Here is a 26,726-nt window from a genome sequence, read left to right as displayed (position 1 = left end):
ATTACCTCTGAATGCGAACACTCTGGTCTAAGAAGCCCTGTGTGTCAATCATAACATCCGCTTCATCCAGCACAAACACCGAGATCTTCTTTACATCCAGCAGCCTCAATTTGAAACACCAGTCTAGCACAGTCCCTGGGGTTCCAATTATTATCTGTTCTTCAATCTTGGTACCTCTTGGAACTGAGAGATGGAAAAGTTAAATTAGCCTTTATCTCAAAAGTGTGGGGGGGGGGGGAAGGGGGAGTCTGCAGGGTGATCTCCCATCTACATGCAGTCAGTGGCCTGTGCTGCCCACTGCTATGCTGGAACCTCCACATTTATTTATTGACAAATTAAATTTGTAGAATTTTAAAATACTGTGTGTAGAATTTTTATATTTCTGGCACAGAATTCCCTCAGGAGTAAAAATGGGATCCTCTGTCTTGACTGGGGCCTCTAGAATATAAATGTTACATGATACTAACACTAACATTGACTATTCCCACATCTACTGAGAAAAGTGAATCACACATACTTCTATTCCCTCGGACAGCATATGTAACTCTGATGTTGACACAAAGTTTTCCCATCTTCTCAACCACTTGTCCAGTCTGCACAGCCAGCTCATAGGTCGGAGCTAAACAGAGGCACTTTCAGATAGAGAAGTGAGAAAGACATTATACAGCAGCAGATATAGAAGCAATCTATAAGCTGCATTGTTTTAAATCAGATTAAGCGAATGAAATGGAAGGTGTTGTGCAACTGATGCAGCACTTAGTAAAAATCAGTGCAATAAAATAAATACATTAAACCACCATCCCATCCTATGGGAGTCTCGCAAGGTCGCACAAGCATCAACCATTTTGGACTCAGCTGCACTGATGGTAGCAGCAGTGAGAAATTTTAGGGGGAAAGGAGACTAGAAACTAGAGAAGGAAATAATGAACATAATAAAAATTCTAGATATCATATCAGGAAGAAACAGACCAATGCAGCTGTCCTTGTGCAGAAAAAGACTCCCGGGATAAGGTCCACCAACACTTGGAAACTCTCCTGCAGCAAAAACATACTGGCGCAGGTGGAGTCGAGTACCGCCCCCATGAATTCTACCCTCTGCATCGGAACTAACATCAACTTATTGTCATTTACCAGCAGGCCCAAGGATTGGCACGTGGCCTGCAGCACCCCAACATCCCTTTGGACTGGGATGTGGAGCAGCCTTTGACGAGCCAGTCGTCGAGATATGGCTAGATCTGGATGCCCTGACATCAGAGGTAAGTGGCTACTACCGACATGCACGTGGTAAACATCCTTGGTGCTGTTGCAAGGCCGAATGGGAGGACCGCAAACTGATAGTGGTCAGGTCCCACCGCGAATTGTAGGAAGCGTCTGTGACTTTGAAAGATCGTTATGTGTAAATTTGCGTCCTTCAAGTTGAGGGCAGCACACCAGTCTCCCGGATCCAGGGAGGGGATGAGGTGAAGGAGACCATGCGGAACTTCAATTTCTTTAGGTATTTGGTGAGGTCTTGCAGGTTCAGAATGGGCCGCAGACTGCCCTTGACCTTTGGGATTAAAAAGTACCGGGAATAGAACCCCTTGTTCCTGTGCTCATAAGGAACCTCTTCCACCACAGCCCACTGCAGCAGTCCTACCACCTGCATGAGGAGACTCATGAGAGGGGTCCCTGAAGAGGAATGGGGAAGGGGGTGGGGGGAGAAAAACTGGAGGGTATAACCCTGTGCCACTGTATTGAGCGAACCGAAGTTACGGTGGTCCATGCCGGGAGGACGAATGAAAGGTGGTTTGAGAAAGGCGGGAAAGATGGATCCTGGGTATAGGCCGGTAGATCACCCTCAGGCACACCCTCAAAATTCTCGCTTGCCCCCCTGCTTATTGCAGGTCGAGCCCGATTGGGCAGAGAGTGGTGGCGCAGGTGGTGCTTGTAGCCCCTTGTCTTTTTGTGGGGCGGCTCGTGCCGGGGTTGCCTCCCTTGGCCCTGAGATGGCTGCAGTTTGAACCGTTTATGGGTTGGACTGGGGACGTATAGCCCTAGAGTTCTCAGGAGCCTTTTAGCCCATGCAGCTTACTGTTGGTCTGTTCTGCAAATAGGACCTGGACGTCAAAGGGGAGGTCCTACATTGACTGCTGAGCCTCAGTCAACAGGCCGGAGAGGAGCAGCCAGGATGCTCACTGCATGGAGATGGCCGAGGCCATGGTGCGAGCCACAGAGTCCGCCGTTTCTGAAGCTGCCTGGAAGGCTGCTCTGGCCATAGCCGTGCCCTCCTCGAGGATCACCCGGAATTCTCTCCTGGACACTTCGGGAAGTAAGGCCTCGAATTTGGCCATGATGTGCCACATGTTATAGTTGTAGCGTCCAAGTAGGTCTTGGTGGTTGGCCACTCTCAACTGAAGGCTGGAAGATGAATAAATTTTCTGCCCAAACAGATCCAGTCTTTATTTTTGGATGTAGCCTCCCTGCCTCTCCCTCTGATTAACCGCCTCAACTACGAGGGAGTTTGGGGCCGGGTGAGTGTAGCGATATCCATGGCCTTTAGCTGGCACAAAGTAATTGCACTCAGCCCTTTTAGAAATGGAGAGCAGGGAGGACGGGGTTTGCCATAAGGCATTAATAATTTTCAATACCCCCTCATATAGGGGTAAAGCCACCCTAGCGGGTGCATACAACAAAAGATCTCAAACAGGGAGTCCAATGGCTCCTCTAGTTCCTCTGCCTGGAGCTCCAGGTTAGAGACGACCAGCTTCAATAGCTCCTGAAGAGCCTTGGCGTCATCGTGTGGAACAGGGTGAGGGGGACCCATAATAGCTTTGACCGGCGACGATGAGGACGAAGCTGGAGCCAAGGGATCTACCACATCCCCTGGTGGTCCGACCAGGTACTCCCCTGGGTCCTCATGGGCCTGGGGGGCGGGGGTGGGCCTCCACCTCTGGAGGAGAGTGGGATGCTGTGGCCAATGGCATATCCAAGGCACCCACCACCGACCGGGCAGCCTGTGAATGCTGGGTAAACCCACAAGGGTACCATGCCGCCAGCCACTAGCCTTGGCGTCGGTTGCAGGGCTGATGATGTAGACAATACCGCCGGTGCTGGGGCTTGTCCTGCTGTCAAGGACTCCTGCTCAGCACCGGAGTCGTAACCAGAGCAGTTGCTATGGAGTGACCCCGATTGGGTGGACTGGCAGCCCTCCTCTGTGCGATGCCGGCCACTATATCTTGATGTAAACCTGTCTGATACAGACGAGTCCCTCACGCAGGACCTTGGGAGCGTTCAGCGGATTGGCATCGGTAATCCAGCGATCTACGTCTCACGCTGCTCAACTGGTACCAGGACCTAGAGCAGGCCAATCGTCGGGAGGATCTCCCCAACCGTGGGGATCCGTGTCTCGGCGACAGGTGTCGGTGGGTTGGTGACTGGTGGCTCCGCTCAGTCACATGATCGGTACCAATGCGTTGAAGACACGAAGGACTGGTCTCAATGCTCATGCTGAGGGAATCGTGCCTCCGTAGGTCTGCGCCAGGTCACTGATGAGCCGCACCTTGAATCCCACTGTCGGTGCCCAGGGTCTGAAGACCAAAGAGGGCTTCGCTGAGCCTGCCTCCCTACTTCCGAGGCATGATGGCTCCATGCGGGCAAGCACTGGCGGGATGTCCCCCATGATGGGGAGTGGTGCCACCGAGGCGGGGACACACGGGGAGGTCCCAAGGCAGGTTTACCCCTGGACCAGGGTACTGCTGGAGCTGGCAGCACTGGTAGCATCAGGATTTCCTGCGCTGCCTGCGGGGCCTTCGGTGTCAACAGGACCTCTAGTTGATGGAGGCCCTTGCGAATGTCCGGTGTGGCAGGCATGGTGCAGGAAGGGCTAGACCGCTCGACTTGAGCTGAGGCCCGACTCCCTGACAGAGGTGTTGAGCTGCCCAACACGAGTCTTGGCTCTCCTCCAGCCCTCTCCTTTCCCTTACAGGAAGTGGGAGATCTTCCCCTCACAGATCTCTTCGGTTTCTTGGCCGGAACCGGGAAGGGGGGGATCAGTGCCAGTTTGTAGATGGCGCTGGCGGGGCGCTCCGCACCAATGCTGCAGTGCTCGGAGCCAAGTCAGACCTCTGCTCCGGAGCTGGGGTCAGCAACGATTCCATCAGGAGTGCCCTGAGACATCTGTCTCTCTCCATTTTTGTTCGGGGTTTAAAGATTTACAGATGCAACACTTGTTGCTTATGTGTCCTTCGCCTAGACCAGGGGTTCCCACAACAAATTTTTTGGTGGCCTCAGAATGCGACCACCAACTCTTGCTGGTGGCCACTCTGACAATTTTTCCTAAAATACTTAATTAACTTTAGGAAAAACAAATAAATATGCACACATACATCTCCAAATCATTGTAATTTATCTATTTAGCTTGTGGATTTTTTTGCAGACTCAAAAATAAATGTACAGTTGTCTATTCTTTACTGAACCTTAACAGAACAGCAACACAAATAAGGTGCTTTGAACGTTCTTGTCTTTTTTCTTGTTGTTTCTTTTGCTTTTTTGGGTGTGTGTGTTTAAGACTTGCTAGCGATAAGTAAGTCTGCTTTGAAAAGTAATATTAACAAACATACATACAAACAAACATCACCTTTCACAGCAGACTTACTCAGCCCCAGTAAGCCTGGGGCCAAATTAAGCCCTGGATGGGGAGGTGGCTACAGAGGCAGTGAGAGCCAGGAGCAATGGGGACTAGAGGAGGCAGCGGGGGCCAGAGGTAATGTGTGCGTGTGTGGGGCAGGGGGAGGGGGAAGAGGTGAGCTCAAGGGCCAGAGCCCACCACCTTGCAGCCAGGAAACAGAGCCCAAAGTTCCACACCCAAGGGATAGGACCTGGAGACAGAGCCCGAAATCCCGTGGTTGGAACCTGCCATCTGCCACCCCAGGATTGAAGCCCAATGGCACCACCCCCAGGAATGTGGAGAACTCAGCGACTGCCTGCTCCTCCAGCTTGTGTATCTCCAGAGAGGGGCAAGGCCCAACCACTGCTGGTGGCCCCTGGGGAGGGGCCACTGCTTTGCCCACCCACCTCCTCCAAATAACTGCCCAGGAGGCTGTGACCGCAAGAAAAGCCCCTGGTGGCCGCATTTGAGAAACGCTGGCCTAGACACCTTAAACAACTAACGTGTGGGTCGCTGATGGACACAGGCTGCTTACAACGATCACATGACTTAAAGTCTGGGGACCAGAACATGCCCCGTCCCTAGGCTGAGTCCCGTCCAAGACCAACTAACTAAAACTAAATACTAAGGGAACTATATACACAACTATTTTACAGGAAAACGTTCGGGAAAAACATTGAACAAAGCGAAATCTAGCTGAAGCGGCAGACGTTCCAGCACCATCACTGGCGGCAAGAAGGAACTGAGGGTGTGTGTGGGAGGGTGCCGGCAGCGCCCCTTATACCACGGCATGTGTGCGCCTCTCTAGGGGGCACCAGAGCCGGTCCCCTATGGATACCACTGGGGGAAAAACTTCCAGCACCGGTGCATGTAGTGAGCGCACACACCTAATACGGAACGGACGTGAGGAAGAACTCAATAGCGACACTTGAGCCAGTAAGAATATTCGTGTGAACAAGAACTTTAATTGTAAAATAAGCTACAGAAAAGAACTATCATGTACTCACAGTAATTGCTCTTCAAATGTCTCTGATTTCTCAAAACTTAAATGCAAAGTATTCAAACCTGGTCTAAAGCCACAATTAGTAAACGTGCATGCTATTTTTGTAAATTATACTTTTAGATGGAGCTTTCAAAATTAATCTGAAACCATTCAACAGGTTTCTGCTCTATAATGCAAACCACTTAAGATGTAAACACATTTCTGTGACAAAGCGCATCCAAACCAACAGCCTATATATCAAGTTCCAAAGCGACTGCACAACCAAGATATCCAGCATAAAGGACAGGGGTTAGACTGGAAGTGCTGGCATATAGCAAATATAGCAACATCACAAAACGTAAAAAGAAAATAAAAAAACACTCAACATGAAACCGAATTCATTTTTAAAAAATGGAGTTAAAAGTAATTTCAAGTACATAGGCTGCCCCGGGTCACCCTCTACCATAGGGTTTTACAATCATTGTGACGTTGCACTCCATATGTTTGATGGAAATATGCTTAAGAGTGTGAATATGATGTAACTGGAACACGCTTTATGCGAAAGGTCTCTTGTAAGGTATTATAACAAAGGTGATAACCTACTGAATATATTCCTCCTATTTGTATGCATGTATCGTTTTTGTATCTGAGGCTAGAAATATGAAGTATAACTCTGAGGTCCTATTGTAATTATGCAAAGTGTGGGCCATTAATGGTGGTTTAGAATCTTGATGGCTCCCATTGACTAAGACAATTGATTGTAAGTGGCTCTGTTTATTTACAAACCTTCCTGTGTACGTGGGGGTCAGAAGGAGGGGTCGGGACCCAGAGAGACAAAAGATTCCCACCTTGTGCCAAAGCTATACAAGGGGGTGGAGCAGGAGAAAGGAGGCTGCTAGTCATGAGAAAGCCCCTGCTTACCACCTCAGGTGTCTGCTAGAACTAACAAGGACTGTACCAGGGGAAAGATTGGGCTCAGACAAGAAAGGAGTCTAGTCTGTGAAAAGAAAAGGAGTACTTGTGGCACCTTAGAGACTAACCAATTTATTTGAGCATGAGCTTTCGCTGTAGCTCACAAAAGCTCATGCTCAAATAAATTGGTTAGTCTCTAAGGTGCCACAAGTCCTCCTTTTCTTTTTGCGAATACAGACTAACACGGCTGTTACTCTGTAGTCTGTGAAAGAAGCTTATTGGGACATCTCTGAGGGCGAGATATTACCTGTAATCAGATTCTTAATATATTAGGCTTAGACTTGCATGTTTTTGCTTTATTTTGCTTGGTGACTTACTTTGTTCTGTCTGTTATTACTTTAAGCCACTTAAATCCTACTTTTTATACTTAATAAAATCACTTTTGTTTATTAATAAACCCAGAATAAGTGATTAATACCTGGGGGAGCAAACAGCTGTGTATCTCTATCAGTGTTATAGAGGGCAGCCAATTTATGAATTTACCCTGGTATAAGCTTTATACAGAGTAAAATGGATTTATTTGGGGTTTGGATCCCATTGGGAGCTGGAGGCAGGCAACTTGCTGAGCAATTTTCAGTTAAATCTGCAGCTTTGGGGGCATGGACCAGATCCTGGGTCTGTGTTGCAGCAGGCTAGCATGTCTAGCTCAACAAGACAGGGTTCTGGAGTCCCAAGCTGACAGGGAAAACGAGCTCAGAGGTAATTTCAGCACGTGAGGTGACAGTCCCAAGGGGATCTCTATGACTAACCCATCACAATCATATCTTCCTGTTTTTAAGAAAAAGTTTGTCCCCTGTAATTGCATGACAGGCCCAAACAAACAGGGGAAACTGACTACATGGATGAAGCAGTGAAAAATAATATACACAAAGTGCGGTCACACGAAGAAAATGGAAAAGAAAAGTCATTTAACTTTCCCAGTACAGTGACCATAGATAGTGCAAGTAACAGTAGCAACACATTCAAACTGTGACTTTAAGCAGTTTCCCTTTAAGAAAGACAATATATTGCTATTCCTCCCAGATAACCTTAACCTTCTACCAGTATTACCTGGGGGAATTTCTCAGCACCATTAACTCTGCTCAGCATGGCCAAGACAAAAGCTGCGGTTTTTCCTGTCCCTGACTGGCTCTGTGCTATAAGATTTTGGGGTCTGCAAAACAATAAGAATTTACTCAGTTGTGTGTAGGTTTTATAATTGCAAAAACATCTGTAGTGTTGTAAGTGTGCATGGTGTTCTCCAAACAGAGAGGATGTGTGCACATGGGAGGTTATATTTAAAAAGGGATTGCCTCAAGAGGTAGATTATAAGAACAGAAAGAAGATGACAGGAAAAGTGTCTGAGGTACACGCAGCACAACACAAAGCACAAAACAACATGTGGGAAACAGAGGAATAAGTACAGGAGGAAGTCAGAACAGAGATGCAGGTGAATAGGAGATTATGCAGGATCTGAAAGAAAGGACGAGTATCTCAAACTGGATATTATAAGAGACAGGAAGCCAGTGGAAGGTTGATGGCTACTCCTGGTGGAATTCTGTGCCACTGCGTGTTTGCTGAATTCATGTCCCCCGCCAATATCTTTGCTTTCCCGCAGAAAAGTAACTTTCTGATAGGGAAGTCCCCTACAGTGCGAGTGCGTTGTTTCCGGCGCCCTGAGCAGCCAGCCGAGAGGTAAATCACTGGAGAGAAGGGCTGAGGATGGCTCGGCCAGTGGCTCCTACCCTGTGCCACGCTCAGCTACTAGTCCTGACTGGGCTGGGGAGGACAGGACTTCCTCTTCCCCTACAAGGAGTGGCCAGGGCTGGATCAGACCCACCCCCAGAAATCGCTCTGGCTGCAGGAAGCACCGCACCTCCCCCCTGCTTCTTGTCCCCTTGTTCCTCAGCTGTGGGGGAGGGGGGGAGGAGAGGTCATTGTATCAGGAGCTGCTCTCCCATCAGCCCAACCCCCATGCATTCAGATCCACCTCATACCCAGATTGCCCTGCCAAGACTCACCCCTGCACCCAGAACCTCCCCACTGACTCCCCTAAACCCACACCCTCTTCATCTGGAACCCCCCCTGCACCCAGACTCCCTAGGTGTAACTCCAGGTACAGGCAGCGGGTAAATAGGGGCTGTGTACCAGGAGGACTGTAGCACAGGCTACAAGGAGGGGCTGTGTCCGAGGGGATATTGCTGCTGTGGGACCAGGTTGTGCAGGCAGCCCACATGGGGAAGCTGACTTGGATGCATAGAGAACCTGGTGTCACTGCTCCCCCATCCCCGCCCAACATTCCTCCGCACTCCCCTAGGGGGGTTTGGGCCTGTCGCACACAGCAGGGCTTGCCTGGGGAGGGAGCAGGGCCAAATGGAAGGCAAAAATCTGCCCCCCACATGTGGCACCCAAGGCTTGCAATTTGCAGGAGGGCAATGCCCCCCCCAAACTACGCCATGGGAAAAACTGAATGGAATCTAGTGTCACACCAAGTCATAAGGAGTCATGGAAGGAGATTAAGCATTGCAGGTACGATCAGCCAGGGAGAAGGAGAACCAGGAGCATGGGAAGAGTCTGGAGAAGACATGAGGGGCTTGCTGCTCCCCTAACTGCAATGCCATAAGTAGAGCAGGGCAGCTCCACACACACCTCTCCGATGCTTCCCACCTCCAACCTGGAGTGGGGTTAGAGCCAGGCAGTGCAGGGTGGCTGCTGCTCTGGCTGGTACCATGGAAGCTCCCCCTTCCTCCTCCTCCTGCTGGTGCTCCTCAGCTCCCGGCCCCCTTTGACTGCTCATACAGTTGGTAAGAGCTGCCTGGGCAGGGGGACTCAGCTGCGGGGCTGGAAGAGCCCTCTGGGAACATCGACCATGGGGTGGGGGGGCCCTTCTGGGCTATCCTCTGCCTGTTCCCTGAGCTGTTTGCAAACTTTTTGAGCTGCCCCCGCACTTTGACTTATAATTTTTGATTGCACCCTACCCCTCCCCCAAACCCAGACAGGCTAGGTGGACTGCTGAGGTGAGTCGGGGGTGGAGGTGGCATTCTCTCTTTGGGCCCCTCCTTGTAGAGCTGGCCCTGCTCTGCCAGGCCCTGCTCCCCCAAATCAAACTACGCCTATGACCAGAATGGCAGAGATATGAAAATAATGAACAAATGCAAATAGCATGTTTTACACCTTGCTTTGAAAGTACTCACGGGTCAGCTAGCATCATAGGAAGCGCTGTCTCCTGTATCTTGGATGGTCTGTTGAAACCCATTGCATAAATCCCCTGTAATAACTCTTTCTTCCTGTCAAACCAGGAAAAAAATCAAACTATTTACAAGCAAGTGATGAGATGCCCTAGGACAGTGCTTTTCAAAACTTTTTAGACTGCGTATGCCTTTCCAAATAATGCAGTCTACCGTGTACCCCCCATCTGAGATATGGTCATAACATACCTAGGATTAGATTTCCAAATCCTACTAAATAAAATGTGTTACAGGATTTTTCTCATGTCCTTTTTCTCCAGTCCGGGAACTTGATTAGGACATTCAGGCATGTGAAATTACTGATACCAGAGTATTTGTAACAAAAACAAGATTTATTAAAAGCCAAGAGAAAATGGAGTTAAAACAAAAGCAATGGTTAGCTTAACCTATCTAGCTGAACTAGATATGACATTCTCAGTTGAGTCAAAGAAAAAAAGATGTCTAAAAAGCAAGACCTGTTCTGTCTGACAGTCTCTTATCAGAGTCAGCCCCTGCTATCAAGTCCAGAGAGATAGATAGGGTACCCCAACCACAATCCAGGGTTGCCACCCTACCTTCCAAACCAGTTTTATCCAATTACTCACACACTCAGTAGGGTTTGGGGGACTCTCTGCATTCTTTAAGAGATGGGCCACTCAGGATACAAAAAGATGCTTTACCAATGTTTAATATCTGTCTCTCACATGTTAACCATCTTAGCTCAGGTACTGCCCCACTTGCTGTATTCAACCAATCCTCAATTCTGCTGAGGAAAGCAATTAGGTGTGACCTTTTACAATTTATTTTATGTCCCTTATCATGAAAGGAATTATTGCCCAATCCATCTTCTTTTAGGAAATATAAAATACTGACCAAACCCAAAGCTCTGTCATAGGTACCACACATACTCTTGGGAGAAGGTATCACCATAAGATCTTTTGCAGCATATTATCAGCATGTTTTGGTTTTAAAGCTTATGAAGACGTGTTCTAACTGTTCCTTGCTGTGGCTCTAGACCAGCAGACAGAAGGAAGATTCATCTGTTGACATACCATCATCTCCTATACACCTTCAGGTTTCCCTTGGAAATCTTGCATCCAGCTCTAACCCTAATCAGGGCCTGGGTACACCACAAAAATAACCATGTTTAAACGTGGTTAGGAAACATCAGTGAAAATCCATGTTGTAATATGGTCAGATCACAGTTGGTTTAAGACAACATGTAAGTCTTTCTACACAATGTTTAGGAACTATTTTAGCCTATATATTTTCCAACATTAAAAACAGTTTCCAGTATAGGTGTAGATTTTTTTTCTTGCCAGTATGGAAAAGAAAAACAAACAAAATCTCTTTAAGGTGTCTATAGCTATGGCATCTAAAAATCAGTGTTAAAATATGGGTGGATTACAATCACGTTTCTACGTGTTTTTTGGATATGGTACCAGGACGCGTTAGTCTCACAAGATCACAGTACAGTGGAAAGGATGGACCCTTCAATATATGTCTGCGTGTCTTCCCCATTTCAGCTGTATTTGGTTTTTACTGTATTGTACTGTCACTCCCAAATTCAAAGGAGACTGTGTGATAGAACATGACTAAACCCCCCAGGTAGTTACTACTGGCCCATTTATCTGAGACTGCCCTTTTTTCAGTCTGTAGTTCTATACTTACAGCCGCAGTTCTTCAAAGGTTTTTACTGAGAAGAGAGGGGAGCTGGGATCTCGCTGCAGGACTTCAACATGATGACTGGATTCTACCAGAGACTTCCGGATAAGCTTGTTTAAAAGGGAATTTTCTGCTAAATCCACTAGGTGAGCATGGAAAAAAAATAAAAAAAGAGAAAAGGGAACAGTTCACCACACCTAGCAGGTTGTATAAAGGTCACAGCTCACTTCTCGTAACTGCTAGAAATGGAGTGTTTTTAAAACAAAAAAGTAAATACAAGCCCCCAAAACGAAAAAAAATGAAGTCAACACACATAAGGTGGAAAAGTATGATGGGGCTCACATAGCTTTGTCTCAAACAATGGAGTTATTGCAACCCTAGACATGCCCGCTTTGAGGGGAAAAACAACTGCACCACCCTCTGTAGCCCTGCCAAATATTTAAGTCTACTCCATCTTAATTTGTAATTTCCTCAGGTTAACAGAGAGACTCCCTGACCCAATCTAGCTCACCTTGCAAACTCTATCTAACTCAATTAACTCCTACACCCCCCGAGATTCTTAATGCAATCTCAAAACCCTCCTCAAAAAGAGACCAATGTGCTCTTCCCTGTCTCTTCCACCCCAGACACCTTGCACCGTCCCTGACATTCCTTTGTAGATTCACCGGATCTTGCCCTTTCTTCTTTTTTATTGCAATGCTCTTTGATTTCATTTTGAAATGAAAAAAATGTAAAGCACTTTCAATGTAATTAATTAAATGGTTTTATCCCCCCCATTCTCAACATTAAGGACTTGAATAATGTTAGGGTTTGTCTACAAGTGGAGCCATTACTGACTGACTATGTGTGGAGAGACCACTGCCTATCATGTTCACCAACATTGTCTCACTGTTTCCTTGTATTCTCCAGTTGACTCTTAGATTTTATAAGCTCCTTGGGGCATAGACAGTCTTTTTGTTCTGCGTTTGTACAGCATCAGTACAATGGGGTCCTGGTCCATGCCCAGGGCTCCTAGCTTTAGAGTAATTCAAAAAACACATTAAAATAATATTGCAGAATAAAAACATTCACACATGGAGTTATTCAGGAAGAGCTGTCCTGAATAGTTCCATGTGTAGACAAACCCTTTAAGTCATTCTAGTTTCATGCTGTTCAGATCACTTGAACAATAATGAACCACAACCAAAAGTTAGAAAATGCCAGAATTAAGGTTGCCTGTGCAATGTGAATTTAGTCCCCTTGTGACAGATCTGATGCCGGGGGGTGTGTGGAGAGGAGAAGTGGGACTCACTGGACAAAAACTCGGGGCAAGCAGCTGGGGAATGGATGGAGGAATACTGACGTTGCATGAGGAGCCGAGGGAGGGAGATTGTGGCCAGATACCACACCAGCCAAGTGCTCCTAGTGTGGATGCCGCCATAAGAGCGAAACTGTGCTTCTGCCAGTATAACTTTCTCTACACTAGGGGCTTTTTCCAGCACCTCCTCACACCCTGATGATGTAGCTAGGCTAGCACAAGTTTGTAGAGGAACCATGGCCTTAGACTGGGAGTCACTGGGGGAGAAAGGGACTAGGGCCCTGGCTAGGATGATTTAGTTGGGGATTGGTCCTGCTTTGAGCAGGGGGTTGGACTAGATGACCTCCTGAGGTCCCTTCCAACCCTGATATTTTATGATTCTATGGGACATGACTGGAGGCTGTAGGAAAGGGGAGACAGATTGGGTGAGGAGCCAGGGGAGAGAATGGGACTGGTTGGGCAAGGAGACTGGTGACTAGGAGTGGGAGCAGGAAGAAACTGAGGCTAAAATGGGAAGCCACAAAAGGGAGAATAGGACTGAGTGGGCATGGGGGGGAGTCTGGGATGAGGAGCCGGGGTGAGGAAAAACAGAGCTAGGTCGAAGACATGTTGTAGAGAAACAGGCAAAAGGGATCAAAAGCTTGAGGAAAGAGGCAGAAGGGTGTGCGACCTTTAGAATCCGGAATAGAACCAAGTCTTTCCATTTCTCACACATCCCTGACACAAAGGCCATTCCCCTGCCAGATTTCAAGTCCCTGCTTTAAAGTATAGGGCACTAAAGCTTCTCAGCAAAACAGAATATAGCAAAATTATGTATTTTTCCATAGCCTTGTTCTAAGAAATGGCTACATCAGTTTAGCTAAAACTTTCCAAAAATAACTCAGCCTGAAGCAGATACCCAACATGGAAAGTTTCAGCCCAAATGGTTAAAGTTTGGCAAAGCTATAACCATCTGAACACAGTGTCTTACAATGGGAAGTGTCAAGCAACCTTAATTATCACATTTATTGTTTGTATTGTCATAGTACTAAGGAGCCCTCGTCATGGACAAGGACCCCATTGTACTAGGTGCCATACAAATACAGAACAAAAAGGCAGTTGGTAGCGCTGCAAGCTCCACCTGTAACGAACAGTTATGATGAAATAAACACATTTTCTAATTATAATATACCTCATCAACAAGTAGGCTATATACATTTGATGATTTAACTGGGAATTGGTCCTGCTTCAAGCAGGGGGTTGGACTAGATGACCTTCAGGGGTCCCTTCCAACCCTGATATTCTATGATTCTATGATTTGTAACCTAGAAAGTTGTGAAGGCAAATTGCCACATACAGAGCCCTAGTGACTTCAGTGGGGCTCAGAACACGCAGATCACAATGCACAATACAGACCTAAAGTGGCAATTACAGTATTAGGGGATTAGAGTTACAAAAAATATAATCAAGGAATTTATTTCTCAAAAAGCCCTCTTTCTGATGCACAGTAACATGGACACTAAAGAGTAACAAGACCAATTTCATCTTGCTTTAAGAATGTCATTTTCACTTTCCCTACTGATCTCAATGTCAATTTCACTTTTATATAGCACCTTTCATCTAAATGAACCCTTGATTGTACAAACTACACATCGCTTCACCCAGGAATCACTTCACTTCACCCAGCACTAAACAGTAGTCACTTCTGAGGTGAAACAGCAGCTGCTAGAAAGTGTACAGCACAATATAAAAAGTTTAAGACAGGAAGTTAATAAGAATCTCATTGAATTCTCATTTGAGAATACCTTTTGATAATGGGAGAGCAAAAGGAAGCAGAATCTATCTTTAACCAATGGTAATTAACCGGAATAAACCTTTAACTTTGGTTATAGAAACTTAGCCTATTCCATAAATAAGGACTGTAACAAAAGTACAATTTAAGTTGTTTTGTCTCATTTGCATTCCATGTCTTGTCTGTTAGATTGTAAGCTCTTTGGAGCAAGGACTATGCTTTTTCTACGCCTTTTACAGTACTGTGTACATTTATGGAGTGATAAGTATATAATAAATACCTTGTGACTGGGGTGTCAATTGCTGTTAACGCAATTAATGCAAACCAAACTAACTAGATAAAGTTGCGACTAATCACAGTTTTAATTGCACTGTTTAACAATAACAGAATACTAATTTAAATTTATAATAAATATTTGGATATTTTTCTAAATTTTCAAATATATCGATTTCAATTACAATACATACTACAAAGTGCACAGTGCTCACTTTATTTTTTATTACAAATATTTGCACTGTAAAAAGGATAAACAAAAGAAATAGTACTTTTCTATTCACCTCATACAAGTACTGTAGTGCAGTCTCTGTCATGAAAGTACAACTTACAAATGTAGAATTTTTTTTTACATGACTGCACTTAAAAACAAAATGATGTAAAACTTTAGAGCCTACAAGTCCACTCAGTCCTACTTCTTGTTCAGCCAATCACTAAGACAAACAAGTTTGTTTACATTTATGGAAGAGAATAGTGCCCATTTCTTATTTACAATGTCACCTGAAAGTGAAACAGAGGCTTGTATGGCACTGTTGTAGCCAGCATTGCAATGTATTTATGTGCCACATATGCTAACATTCACATGCCCCTGCATGCTTTGACCACCATTCCAGAGGACATGCTTCCATGCTGAATTTAAATCGGCATCTTATTATTATTTTACAGTGTGATTAAAATTGCAATTGCAACTATTTTTTAAATCTAGTGATTGTGATTTTTTTTAATCATTTGACAGCCCTACTTGTGACTAACGTGGGTTTCTTTGTGAAGACATCCCACTATCCTCTCCACTCTTTCCAGATGTGCCACTAATGTGAGCAAACAGCAAATCAAAAAGGCAAGAACCCTGTTCTCTGAAGGACTGAGAAAGCAGAGCTCTTGTATGTTTTATTGACACTGCCTGATCACTCAAAGGGAGCAGACAGGTGGAGTCATTGTACACACACCCACAAGACCAAAACATAGGCAGTAGATCCTAATTATAAGCTGAATAGACTTGGCAACGCTCCTTTAATCAAGCAGAGCTTGAAAAAGTTTTGTGATCCCACCTTTATCATCTTCCTTCTCCTCTTCTCCATAACTTGCATATTTTTCCCCTTAAGGAAAGAAAATCACAAAAAACGTACATTGAATGTGCAAGCATAGAACAGAATACTTTTATTTTAAACAGACAATATAAAAAGGGAAATAAGGACATCCCAGGGAGTTACAGACCAGTCAGCTTAACTTCTGTACCCAGAAAGATAATGGAGCAAATAATTAAGCAATCATAATTTGCAAACATCTAGAAGATAATAAGGTGATAAGTAACAGTCAGCACGGATTTGTCAAGAACAAATCATGCCAAACCAACCAGCTAGCTTTCTTTGACAGGTGTCAAGGTTCCTTCCCCACTCTGAACTCTAGGGTATAGATGTGGCGACCTGCATGAAAACCTCCTAAGCTTACTTTTACCAGCTTAGGTTAAAACTTCCCCAAGGTACAAATTAATTTTACCCTTTGCCCTTGGAATTTCCACTGTCACCACCAAACTTTAACTGGGTTTACTGGGAAACGTAGTTTGGACACGTCCTTCCCCCCCAAAATCCTCCCAACCCTTGCACCCCACTTCCTGGGGAAGGTTTGGTAAAAATCCTCACCAATTTGCATAGGTGACCACAGACCCAAACCCTTGGATCTTAGAACAATAAAAAAGCATTCAGTTTTCTTACAAGAAGACTTTTAATAGAAGTAAAGGAATCACCTCTGTAAAATCAGGATGGTAGATACCTTACAGGGTAATTAGATTCAAAACATAGAGAATCCCTCTAGGCAAAACCTTAAGTTACAAAAAAGATACACAGACAGGGATAGTCATTCTATTCAGCACAGTTCTTTTCTCAGCCATTTAAAGAAATCATAATCTAACACATACCTAGCTAGATTACTTACTAAAAGTTCTAAGACTCCATTCCTGTTCTGTCCCTGGCAAAAGCAGCATACAGACACAGACCCTTTGTTTCTCTCCCTCCTCCCAGCTTTTGAAAGTATCTTGTCTCCTCGTTGGTCATTTTGGTCAGGTGCCAGCAAGGTTACCTTTAGCTTCTTAACCCTTTACAGGTGAGAGGATTTTTCCTCTAGCCAGGAGGGATTTTAAAGGGGTTTACCCTTCCCTTTATATTTATGACAACAGGGTAACAAGCATTTTGGATAGGAGGGAAGTGGTAGATGTGGTATATCTTGACTTTAGTAAAGCTTTTGACACTGTCTCGCATGACCTTCTCATAAACAAACTAGGGAAATACAACCTAGATGGAGCTACTATAAGGTGGGTGTAAAACTGGTTGGAAAACTGTTCCCATAGCAGGGCTTTGGAGCTGTGCTCCGGCTCCGCTCCACTCTAGGCGGAAACCTGCAGCTCCACTGCTCCAGAGCTGCTCCGTGCTCCAGCTCCAGGCTCCGCTCCAAAGCCCTGTCCCAGAGAGTAGTTATCAGTGGTTCACAATCATGCTGCAAAGACATGAGTGGGGTCCCACAGGGATCAGTTCTCAGTCCACTTCTGTTCAATATATTCATCAATGATTTAAATAATAGCATAGAGAGTACACTTACAAAGTTTGCGGACGATACCAAGCTGGAAGGGGTTGCAAGTGCTTTGGAAGATAAGATTAAAATTCAAAATGATTTGCACAAACTGGAGAAATAGTCTAAAGTAAATAGGATGAAATTCAATAAGGACAAATGCAAAGTACTCCATTTAGGAAGGAACAATCAGTTGCACACATACAAAATAGGAAATGACTGCCTAGGAAGGAGTACTGCGGAAAGGGATATGGGGATCATAGTGGACCAAAAGTTAAGTATGAGTCAACAGTGCAACATTGTTGCAAAAACAGCTAACATCATTCTGGGATATATTAGCAGGCGTGTTGTAAGGAAGACATGAGAAGTAATTCTTCTGCTCTACTCTGCGCTGATTAGGCCTCAGCTGGAGTATTGTGTCCAGTTCTGGGCACCACATTTCAGGAAAGATGTGGACATGTTGGAGAGAGTCCAGAGAAAAGCAACAAAAATGATTAAAGGACTGGAAAACATGACATAAGAGGGAAGATTGAAAAAATTGGGTTTGTTTAGTCTTGAAAAGAGAAGACTAAGAGGGGATATAACAACAGTTTTCAAGTACGTAAAAGGTTGTTACAAGGAGGAGGGAGAAAAATTGTTTTTCTTAACCTCGGAGGATAGGACAAGCAGCAATGCTCTTAAATTGCAGCAAGGGAGGTTTAGGCTGGACATTAGGAAAAACTTCCTGTCAGGGTGGTTAAGCACTGGAATAAATTGCCTAGGGAAGTTGTGAAATCTCCATCATTGGAGATTTTTAAGAGCAGGTTAGACAAACACCTGTCAGGGATGGTCCAGATCATACTTAGTCCTGCCACAAGTGCAGGGGACTGGACTAGATGACCTCTCAAGGTCCAAGCTGATTGTTGGATAGCCAACAATTATTCACAAGCCAAGATTTTAAAAGATACAGCTAGTCAGAAGCCAGCACATTTAATACAAGACAAAGTATATTGTACTTTTAAAAATCAAAACTTTGGGGATCTTACAGATTTATACCCTGCAACTAAAGAGTCATGTCAAATTTAAAGTTTTTTTACTTTAATATCTAAGAAGAATGGAAAGATTTCCATATGAGAGATTGAAATGATCATGACTACCTCATTTAGAAAAGAGACAAAGAAGAGGGGCAAGAATGATTGGCATAGAATAGGTAAAAGCACTTCTATTTACCCTTTCTTACAATACAAAAACAAAAGGACATCCCATGAAATTGAAATAGAATAAATTTAAAATTTGATAAAGGAGATAATTTTTATGCAGTACATAATGTGTTGGAACTCACTGCCACAAGAGTCATTGCCATAGCCCAAGATCTTAGTGAGATTACTCAATAGTCCAAGAGTTTTGTGAGATTCATTAAAGGATTGCACAGTTATGCAGATACTGAAAACACCTACAATTACATGACACAGGATACAAAAATAAATATGGGGAAATCAAACAGAAAGCTAGGGAAACTTCAGAGTGGCTTGTATATGATCAGAATCCAAAGGGCAGGGCTTTTAGGCCTGATACACGAGATGAAGCAGATCCTACTGAGAAGAAGCCGACATTACCACTGTGTGGTGCAAATTATCATGCCTCACAGGAAATAAGAAACTGAACAACAAAACCAAAAGGTCACCAGGTGGCATGTCTGAAGAATGCACAGTCCAAAGCACAAGGAGAACAGAGATGCTCCTAATGGATCTACAAGAGATGCTGTTACCACATAGAAGACTGAGCTTCTGTCCATACCTCATAAATAACATAGACAATTTGGAAATCAGCTGAGTATTTGGAGCCTGGGCCACCAATGACAGAGGAAATGTTATTTACACTGCCAAGAGGAAGCTAAAAGAAGTGGAAGTTGTACTGAGTGCCAAATCCAAAGGACAGTATCAGCTATTCCTGATTAACTCAACATACATGTGGGCACTGTTGCGGCAGCCTACACAGGGAGTTATTCCTTATTAACGCCATATGTGGACAGTAGTATTCAGGAATAAGTGTGCTTTACTCCAAATGAGCTTAATTCATTTGGAACTTAATTAAATTAATTCAGAAAAAGGCACTATTATTCTGAATAAGAGCATGTACTTGGAAGGTATTCAGAAACAGCTATTCTTTAAATTCACACCCGGCTTTACTCTGCATGAACTTTCATGGGGTTTGTCTACACAAGTTGTCACTGTCCTGACGGGGAATGCAAAGGGGACAGCTAAGAAATACCCTTTCTTTTTACTACCCGCTGTGGAACAGGTGGGGACCCGCTTTGAGTGCAACGGGGCAGCACCCCACTCGTGGGGCCAGTGCTCACTTAAGGGTGTGATCCTCAGCCGGGCCCTTACCTAGGGTGGGGAAGTTGGCATTCCTGATGCTCCTGAGGCTCTTCCGGGGGGTGCAGAGTCCAGAAAACTGGAAGGGAGAAGGGACATGAGCAGGGCGTGGGGATAAGCAGAGGGGAGATTGGGGGTAACAAGCCAGGGGACTGAGGAGGTGGGGGGGGTAACGGAGTAAAAGGGGAATGGGGAAAAGGGTGTATCAGGAGGGGGATGAGGGTAATGGTAGGGGGGAGAGGAGATGGGGTAACTGGGAACAGAGTAACAGGAGGGGGAACAGGGCTGAAGAGGGGGTAATTATGGGAGAGAGGACGGGGGTAGTAGGTGCACAGGCAATAGCAGGGGGCCAGAGGGTAACGGGGATTGAGGGGGACAGACAGTGGAGTAACAGGGGGATGGGTTGAGGGGGACAGAGTTTAACGGGGGGAAGGGGCAATGGGATTAAAGGGGGACAGGGTAATGGGGATTGAAGGGGGACAGTCAGTGGAGTAACAGGGGGACGGGATGAGGGGGATTGCGGGGGGTAAGACGGTGGAATAACAGGGGGACGGGATGAGGGGGACAGACGGTGCAGAACACGGGGACGGGTGAGGGGCATTGAGGGGGTCAGACAGTGGAGGGATGGGGTGAGGGGGATTGAGGGGGACAGAGTTTAACAGGGAAGGGGCAATGGGGTTGAAGGCAGATGGGGTGAAGGGGATTGAGGGGGACAGCCGGTGAGGGGACGGAGTGAGGGGGACAGAGGGTAACGGGGAAGGGACAATGGGGTTGAAGGGGGACGGGGTGAGGGGGATTGAGGGGTCAGACGGTGGGGGGACGGGGGGACAGAGGGTAACGGGGAAGGGGCAATGGGGTTGGAGGCGGACGGGCTGAGGGGCAGTGAGGGGTCAGACGGTGGGGGGACGGGGGGACAGAGGGTAACGGGGAAGGGGCAATGGGGTTGAAGGGGGACGGGGTGAGGGGGATTGAGGGGTCAGACGGTGGGGGGACGGGGGGACAGAGGGTAACGGGGAAGGGGCAATGGGGTTGGAGGCGGACGGGCTGAGGGGCAGTGAGGGGTCAGACGGTGGGGGGACGGGGGGACAGAGGGTAACGGGGAAGGGGCAATGGGGTTGAAGGGGGACGGGGTGAGGGGGATTGAGGGGTCAGACGGTGGGGGGATGGGGGACAGAGGGTAACGGGGAAGGGGCAATGGGGCATTGAGGGGGACAGACAGTGGAGTAACAGGGGGATGGAGCGAGGGAGACAGATGGTGGAGGAACCAGGGGGACGGGGTGAGGGGGATTGAGGGGGATTGAGGGGGTCAGACGGTGGAGGGACGGGGGGACGGGGTGGGCGGGATTGGAGGGACAGAGGGTAACAGGGAAGAGGCAATAGGGTTGAAGGGGGATGGGGTGAGGGGGATTGAGGGGGACAGACAGTGGATGGACGGGGGGGACAGAGGGTAACGGGGAAGGGGCAATGGGGTTGAAGGCGGACGGGGTGAGGGGGATTGAGGGGTCAAGCGGTGGGGGGACGGGGTACAGAAGGTAACGGTGAAGGGGCAATGGGGTTGGAGGCGGACGGGCTGAGGGGCAGTGAGGGGTCAGACAGTGGGGGGACGGGGTACAGAAGGTAACGGTGAAGGGGCAATGGGGTTGGAGGCGGACGGGCTGAGGGGCAGTGAGGGGTCAGACGGTGGGGGGACGGGGGACAGAAGGTAACGGGGAAGGGGCAATGGGGTTGAAGGGGGACGGGGTGAGGGGCAGTGAGGTGTCAGACGGTGGGGGGACGGGGGGACAGAGGGTAACGGGGGAGGGGCAATGGGGTTGAAGGCGGACGGGGTGAGGGGCAGTGAGGGGTCAGACGGTGGGGGAACGGGGGGGAACGGGGAAGGGGCAATGGGGTTGAAGGGGGACGGGCTGAGGGGCAGTGAGGGGTCAGACGGTGGGGGGACGGGGGGACAGAGGGTAACGGGGAAGGGGCAATGGGGTTGAAGGCGGACGGGCTGAGGGGGATTGAGGGGTCAGACGGTGGGGGGACGGGGGGACAGAGGGTAATGGGGGAGGGGCAATGGGGGTGAAGGGGGACGGGCTGAGGGGGATTGAGGGGTCAGACGGTGGGAGGACGGGGGGTAACGGGAGAGTGGCAATGGGGGTGAAGGCGGACGGGCTGAGGGGCAGTGAGGGGTCAGACGGTGGGGGGACGGGGAGGAACGGGGGAGGGGCAATGGGGGTGAAGGCGGACGGGCTGAGGGGCAGTGAGGGGTCAGACGGGGGGGAACGGGGGAGGGGCAATGGGGTGAGGGGGGACGGGGGGATGGGGGAGGGGCAATGGGGGTGAAGGCGGACGGGCTGAGGGGCAGTGAGGGGTCAGGCGGTGGGGGGGACGGGGGGAGGGGCAATGGGGGTGAAGGTGGACGGGCTGAGGGGCAGTGAGGGGTCAGACGGGGGGGACGGGCAATGAGGGTGAAGGCGGACGGGCTGAGGGGCAGTGAGGTGTCAGACGGGGGGGAACGGGGGAGGGGCAATGGGGTTGAGGGGGGACGGGGGGGACGGGGGAGGGGCAATGGGGGTGAAGGCGGACGGGCTGAGGGGCAGTGAGGGGTCAGACGGGGGGAACGGGGGAGGGGCAATGGGGTTGAGGGGGGACGGGGGGAACGGGGGAGGGGCAATGGGGGTGAAGGCGGACGGGCTGAGGGGCAGTGAGGGGTCAGACGGGGGGGGACGGGGGAGGGGCAATGAGGTTGAGGGGGGACGGGGGGAACGGGGGAGGGGCAATGGGGTTGAGGGGGGACGGGGGGAACGGGGGAGGGGCAATGGGGTTGAGGGGGGACGGGCTGAGGGGCAGTGAGGGGTCAGACGGGGGGGACGGGGGGAACGGGGGAGGGGCAATGGGTTTGAAGGCGGACGGGCTGAGGGGCAGTGAGGGGTCGGACGGGGGGACGGGGGAGGGGCAATGGGGTGAAGGCGGACGGGCTGAGGGGCAGTGAGAGGTCGGACGGGGGGGGCAATGGGTTGAGGGGGGACGGGGGGAGGGGCAATGGGGGTGAAGGCGGACGGGCTGAGGGGCAGTGAGGGGTCGGACGGGGGGGGCAATGGGTTGAGGGGGGACGGGGGAGAGGGGCAATGGGGTGAAGGCGGACGGGCTGAGGGGCAGTGAGGGGTCGGACGGGGGGGAACGGGGGGAACGGGGGAGGGGCAATGGGGTGAAGGCGGACGGGCTGAGGGGCAGTGAGGGGTCGGACGGGGGGGGACGGGGGGAACGGGGGAGGGGCAATGGGGTGAAGGCGGACGGGCTGAGGGGCAGTGAGGGGTCGGACGGGGGGAGACGGAGGGAACGGGGGAGGGGCAATGGGGTGAAGGCGGACGGGCTGAGGGGCAGTGAGGGGTCGGACGGGGGGGACGGGGGAGGGGCTATGGGGTGAAGGCGGACGGGCTGAGGGGCAGTGAGAGGTCGGACGGGGGGGGCAATGGGTTGAGGGGGGACGGGGGGGAGGGGCAATGGGGTGAAGGCGGACGGGCTGAGGGGCAGTGAGGGGTCGGACGGGGGGGACGGGGGTAATGGGGGAGGGGCAATGGGGGTGAAGGCGGACGGCCTGAGGGGCAGTGAGGGGTCGGACGGGGGGAACAGGGGTAATGGGGGAGGGGCAATGGGGGTGAAGGCGGACGGGCTGATGGGCAGTGAGGGGTCGGACGGGGGAGGGGCAATGGGGTGAGGGGGGACGGGGGGAACGGGGGAGGGGCAATGGGGTGAAGGCGGACGGGCTGAGGGGCAGTGAGGGGTCGGACGGGGGGGGCAATGGGGTGAAGGCGGACGGGCTGAGGGGCAGTGAGGGGTCGGACGGGGGGGACGGGGGAGGGTCAATGAGGTTGAGGGGGACGGGGGAACGGGGGAGGGGCAATGGGGTTGAGAGGGGACGGGGGGGACGGGGGAGGGGCAATGGGGGTGAAGGCGGACGGGCTGAGGGGCAGTGAGGGGTCGGACGGGGGGGACGGGGGAGGGGCAATGGGGTGAGGGGGGACGGGGGGGCAATGGGGTGAAGGCGGACGGGCTGAGGGGCAGTGAGGGGTCGGACGGGGGGGACGGGGGAGGGGCAATGGGTTGAGGGGGGACGGGGGGGACGGGCAATGGGGTGAAGGCGGACGGGCTGAGGGGCAGTGAGGGGTCGGACGGGGGGACGGGGGAGGGGCAATGGGGTTGAGGGGGGACGGGGGAGGGGCAATGGGGTTGAGGGGGGACGGGGGAGGGGCAGTGAGGGGTCGGACGGGGGGACGGGGGAGGGGCAATGGGGTGAGGGGGGACGGGGGGGAGGGGCAATGGGGGTGAAGGCGGACGGGCTGAGGGGCAGTGAGGGGTCGGACGGGGGAGGGGCAACGGGGTGAGGGGGGACGGGGGGGGCAATGGGGTGAGGGGGGACGGGCTGAGGGGCAGTGAGGGGTCGGACGGGGGGACGGGGGAGGGGCAATGGGGTGAAGGCGGACGGGCTGAGGGGCAGTGAGGGGTCGGACGGGGGAGGGGCAATGGGGTGAGGGGGGACGGGGGAGGGGCAATGGGGTGAAGGCGGACGGGCTGAGGGGCAGTGAGGGGTCGGACGGGGGGGGACGGGGGGGACGGGGGAGGGGCAATGGGGTGAAGGCGGACGGGCTGAGGGGCAGTGAGGGGTCGGACGGGGGGGGCAATGGGGTGAAGGCGGACGGGCTGAGGGGCAGTGAGGGGTCGGACGGGGGAGGGGCAATGGGGTGAGGGGGGACGGGCTGAGGGGCAGTGAGGGGTCGGACGGGGGGGACGGGGGAGGGGCAATGGGGTGAAGGCGGACGGGCTGAGGGGCAGTGAGGGGTCGGACGGGGGAGGGGCAATGGGGTGAGGGGGGACGGGGGAGGGGCAATGGGGTGAAGGCGGACGGGCTGAGGGGCAGTGAGGGGTCGGACGGGGGGGGACGGGGGGGACGGGGGAGGGGCAATGGGGTGAAGGCGGACGGGCTGAGGGGCAGTGAGGGGTCGGACGGGGGGGGCAATGGGGTGAAGGCGGACGGGCTGAGGGGCAGTGAGGGGTCGGACGGGGGAGGGGCAATGGGGTGAGGGGGGACGGGGGGGGCAATGGGGTGAAGGCGGACGGGCTGAGGGGCAGTGAGGGGTCGGACGGGGGAGGGGCAATGGGGTGAAGGCGGACGGGCTGAGGGGCAGTGAGGGGTCGGACGGGGGAGGGGCAATGGGGTGAGGGGGGACGGGGGGGGGCAATGGGGTGAAGGCGGACGGGCTGAGGGGCAGTGAGGGGTCGGACGGGGGAGGGGCAATGGGGTGAGGGGGGACGGGGGAGGGGCAATGGGGTGAAGGCGGACGGGCTGAGGGGCAGTGAGGGGTCGGACGGGGGAGGGGCAATGGGGTGAGGGGGGACGGGGGGGGCAATGGGGTGAAGGCGGACGGGCTGAGGGGCAGTGAGGGGTCGGACGGGGGAGGGGCAATGGGGTGAGGGGGGACGGGGGGGGGCAATGGGGTGAAGGCGGACGGGCTGAGGGGCAGTGAGGGGTCGGACGGGGGAGGGGCAATGGGGTGAAGGCGGACGGGCTGAGGGGCAGTGAGGGGTCGGACGGGGGAGGGGCAATGGGGTGAGGGGGGACGGGGGGGGGCAATGGGGTGAAGGCGGACGGGCTGAGGGGCAGTGAGGGGTCGGACGGGGGAGGGGCAATGGGGTGAGGGGGGACGGGGGAGGGGCAATGGGGTGAAGGCGGACGGGCTGAGGGGCAGTGAGGGGTCGGACGGGGGAGGGGCAATGGGGTGAGGGGGGACGGGGGGGGCAATGGGGTGAAGGCGGACGGGCTGAGGGGCAGTGAGGGGTCGGACGGGGGAGGGGCAATGGGGTGAGGGGGGACGGGGGGGGGGCAATGGGGTGAAGGCGGACGGGCTGAGGGGCAGTGAGGGGTCGGACGGGGGAGGGGCAATGGGGTGAGGGGGGACGGGGGGGGCAATGGGGTGAAGGCGGACGGGCTGAGGGGCAGTGAGGGGTCGGACGGGGGAGGGGCAATGGGGTGAGGGGGGACGGGGGGGGCAATGGGGTGAAGGCGGACGGGCTGAGGGGCAGTGAGGGGTCGGACGGGGGAGGGGCAATGGGGTGAGGGGGGACGGGGGGGGGCAATGGGGTGAAGGCGGACGGGCTGAGGGGCAGTGAGGGGTCGGACGGGGGGGACGAGGGGGGGCAATGGGGTGAAGGCGGACGGGCTGAGGGGCAGTGAGGGGTCGGACGGGGGAGGGGCAATGGGGTGAGGGGGGACGGGGGGGGGCAATGGGGTGAAGGCGGACGGGCTGAGGGGCAGTGAGGGGGACAGGGCGGGTGGCGGCGAAGGCGGCCCGGGCTGACGGGCGCGGAGGCGGAGGTCTCCGGCGGGGCCGGGCCGGCCCCACTCACGCTGTGCGCCAGGCAGGCGGCGTCGCGCTCGGAGCAGCCGCGCTCCGGGGAGCCCATGGCCGCCCCGCGCCGCCCCCGCCCGGCCGTTGGAGGCGCCGAGAGCGGAACGGCCTTCGCGCCGGCGGGCGGTGGGGGGTCATGAATATTCATGAGGGCGGGGCGAGGGCGAGCACCAGCGAAGCGGGGGGGAGGAGAGAAGCCCTCCGTGGGGGGGCGGGAGTGCCGTGCTGTTGCCCCCCCCCCCCCCAGCGCAGGAATTGGGTCCCCTGTCCTGCCCCACCTTGACCTGTCCCAAGGGGCGGGGAGTCCCAGACCCACCACCACCCCAGGGCGTGAGGGGGGGGGGGTCCCAAGGTGTGAGGTGAGGAGTTCTCTGCCCCTCCCCACCCCACCCCACGGCGTGAGGGGGGGGGGTCCCAAGGTGTGAGGTGAGGAGTTCTCTGCCCCTCCCCACCCCACCCCACCCCACCCCAGGGCGTGAGGGGGGGTCCCAAGGTGTGAGGTGAGGAGTTCTCTGCCCCCCCACCCCACCCCAGGGCGTGAGGGGGGGGGTCCCAAGGTGTGAGGTGAGGAGTTCTCTGCCCCACCCCACCCCAGGGCGTGAGGGGG

At 51.9% G+C, this 26,726-nt stretch overlaps 1 protein-coding gene across 1 annotated transcript in view; it reads right to left on the bottom strand.

Moving 5' to 3' along the window:
- DDX25 (DEAD-box helicase 25) overlaps positions 1-26,208 on the bottom strand; it is a 47,703-nt gene extending 21,495 nt beyond the window's left edge. The window contains exons 1-8 of the mRNA XM_084612022.1: positions 26,118-26,208; positions 19,743-19,809; positions 15,861-15,908; positions 11,477-11,612; positions 9,773-9,865; positions 7,650-7,752; positions 518-632; positions 6-183 (exon numbers count right to left, since the gene is read on the bottom strand). Of these exons, the coding sequence (XP_084468148.1) occupies positions 6-183; positions 518-632; positions 7,650-7,752; positions 9,773-9,865; positions 11,477-11,612; positions 15,861-15,908; positions 19,743-19,809; positions 26,118-26,174 (797 nt within the window). The 5' untranslated portion in view covers positions 26,175-26,208. The remainder of the gene's footprint in view (positions 1-5; positions 184-517; positions 633-7,649; positions 7,753-9,772; positions 9,866-11,476; positions 11,613-15,860; positions 15,909-19,742; positions 19,810-26,117) is intronic.
- Between the last annotated feature and the right edge of the window lie 518 nt (positions 26,209-26,726).

The sequence above is a fragment of the Lepidochelys olivacea genome (genome assembly GCF_965140295.1).
Source record: "Lepidochelys olivacea isolate rLepOli2 genome assembly, chromosome: 22".
Lineage (NCBI taxonomy): Eukaryota > Metazoa > Chordata > Testudines > Cheloniidae > Lepidochelys > Lepidochelys olivacea.
The sequence above is the reverse complement of the archived record's forward strand: the minus strand, read 5'-3'. Positions and strand labels throughout refer to the sequence as shown.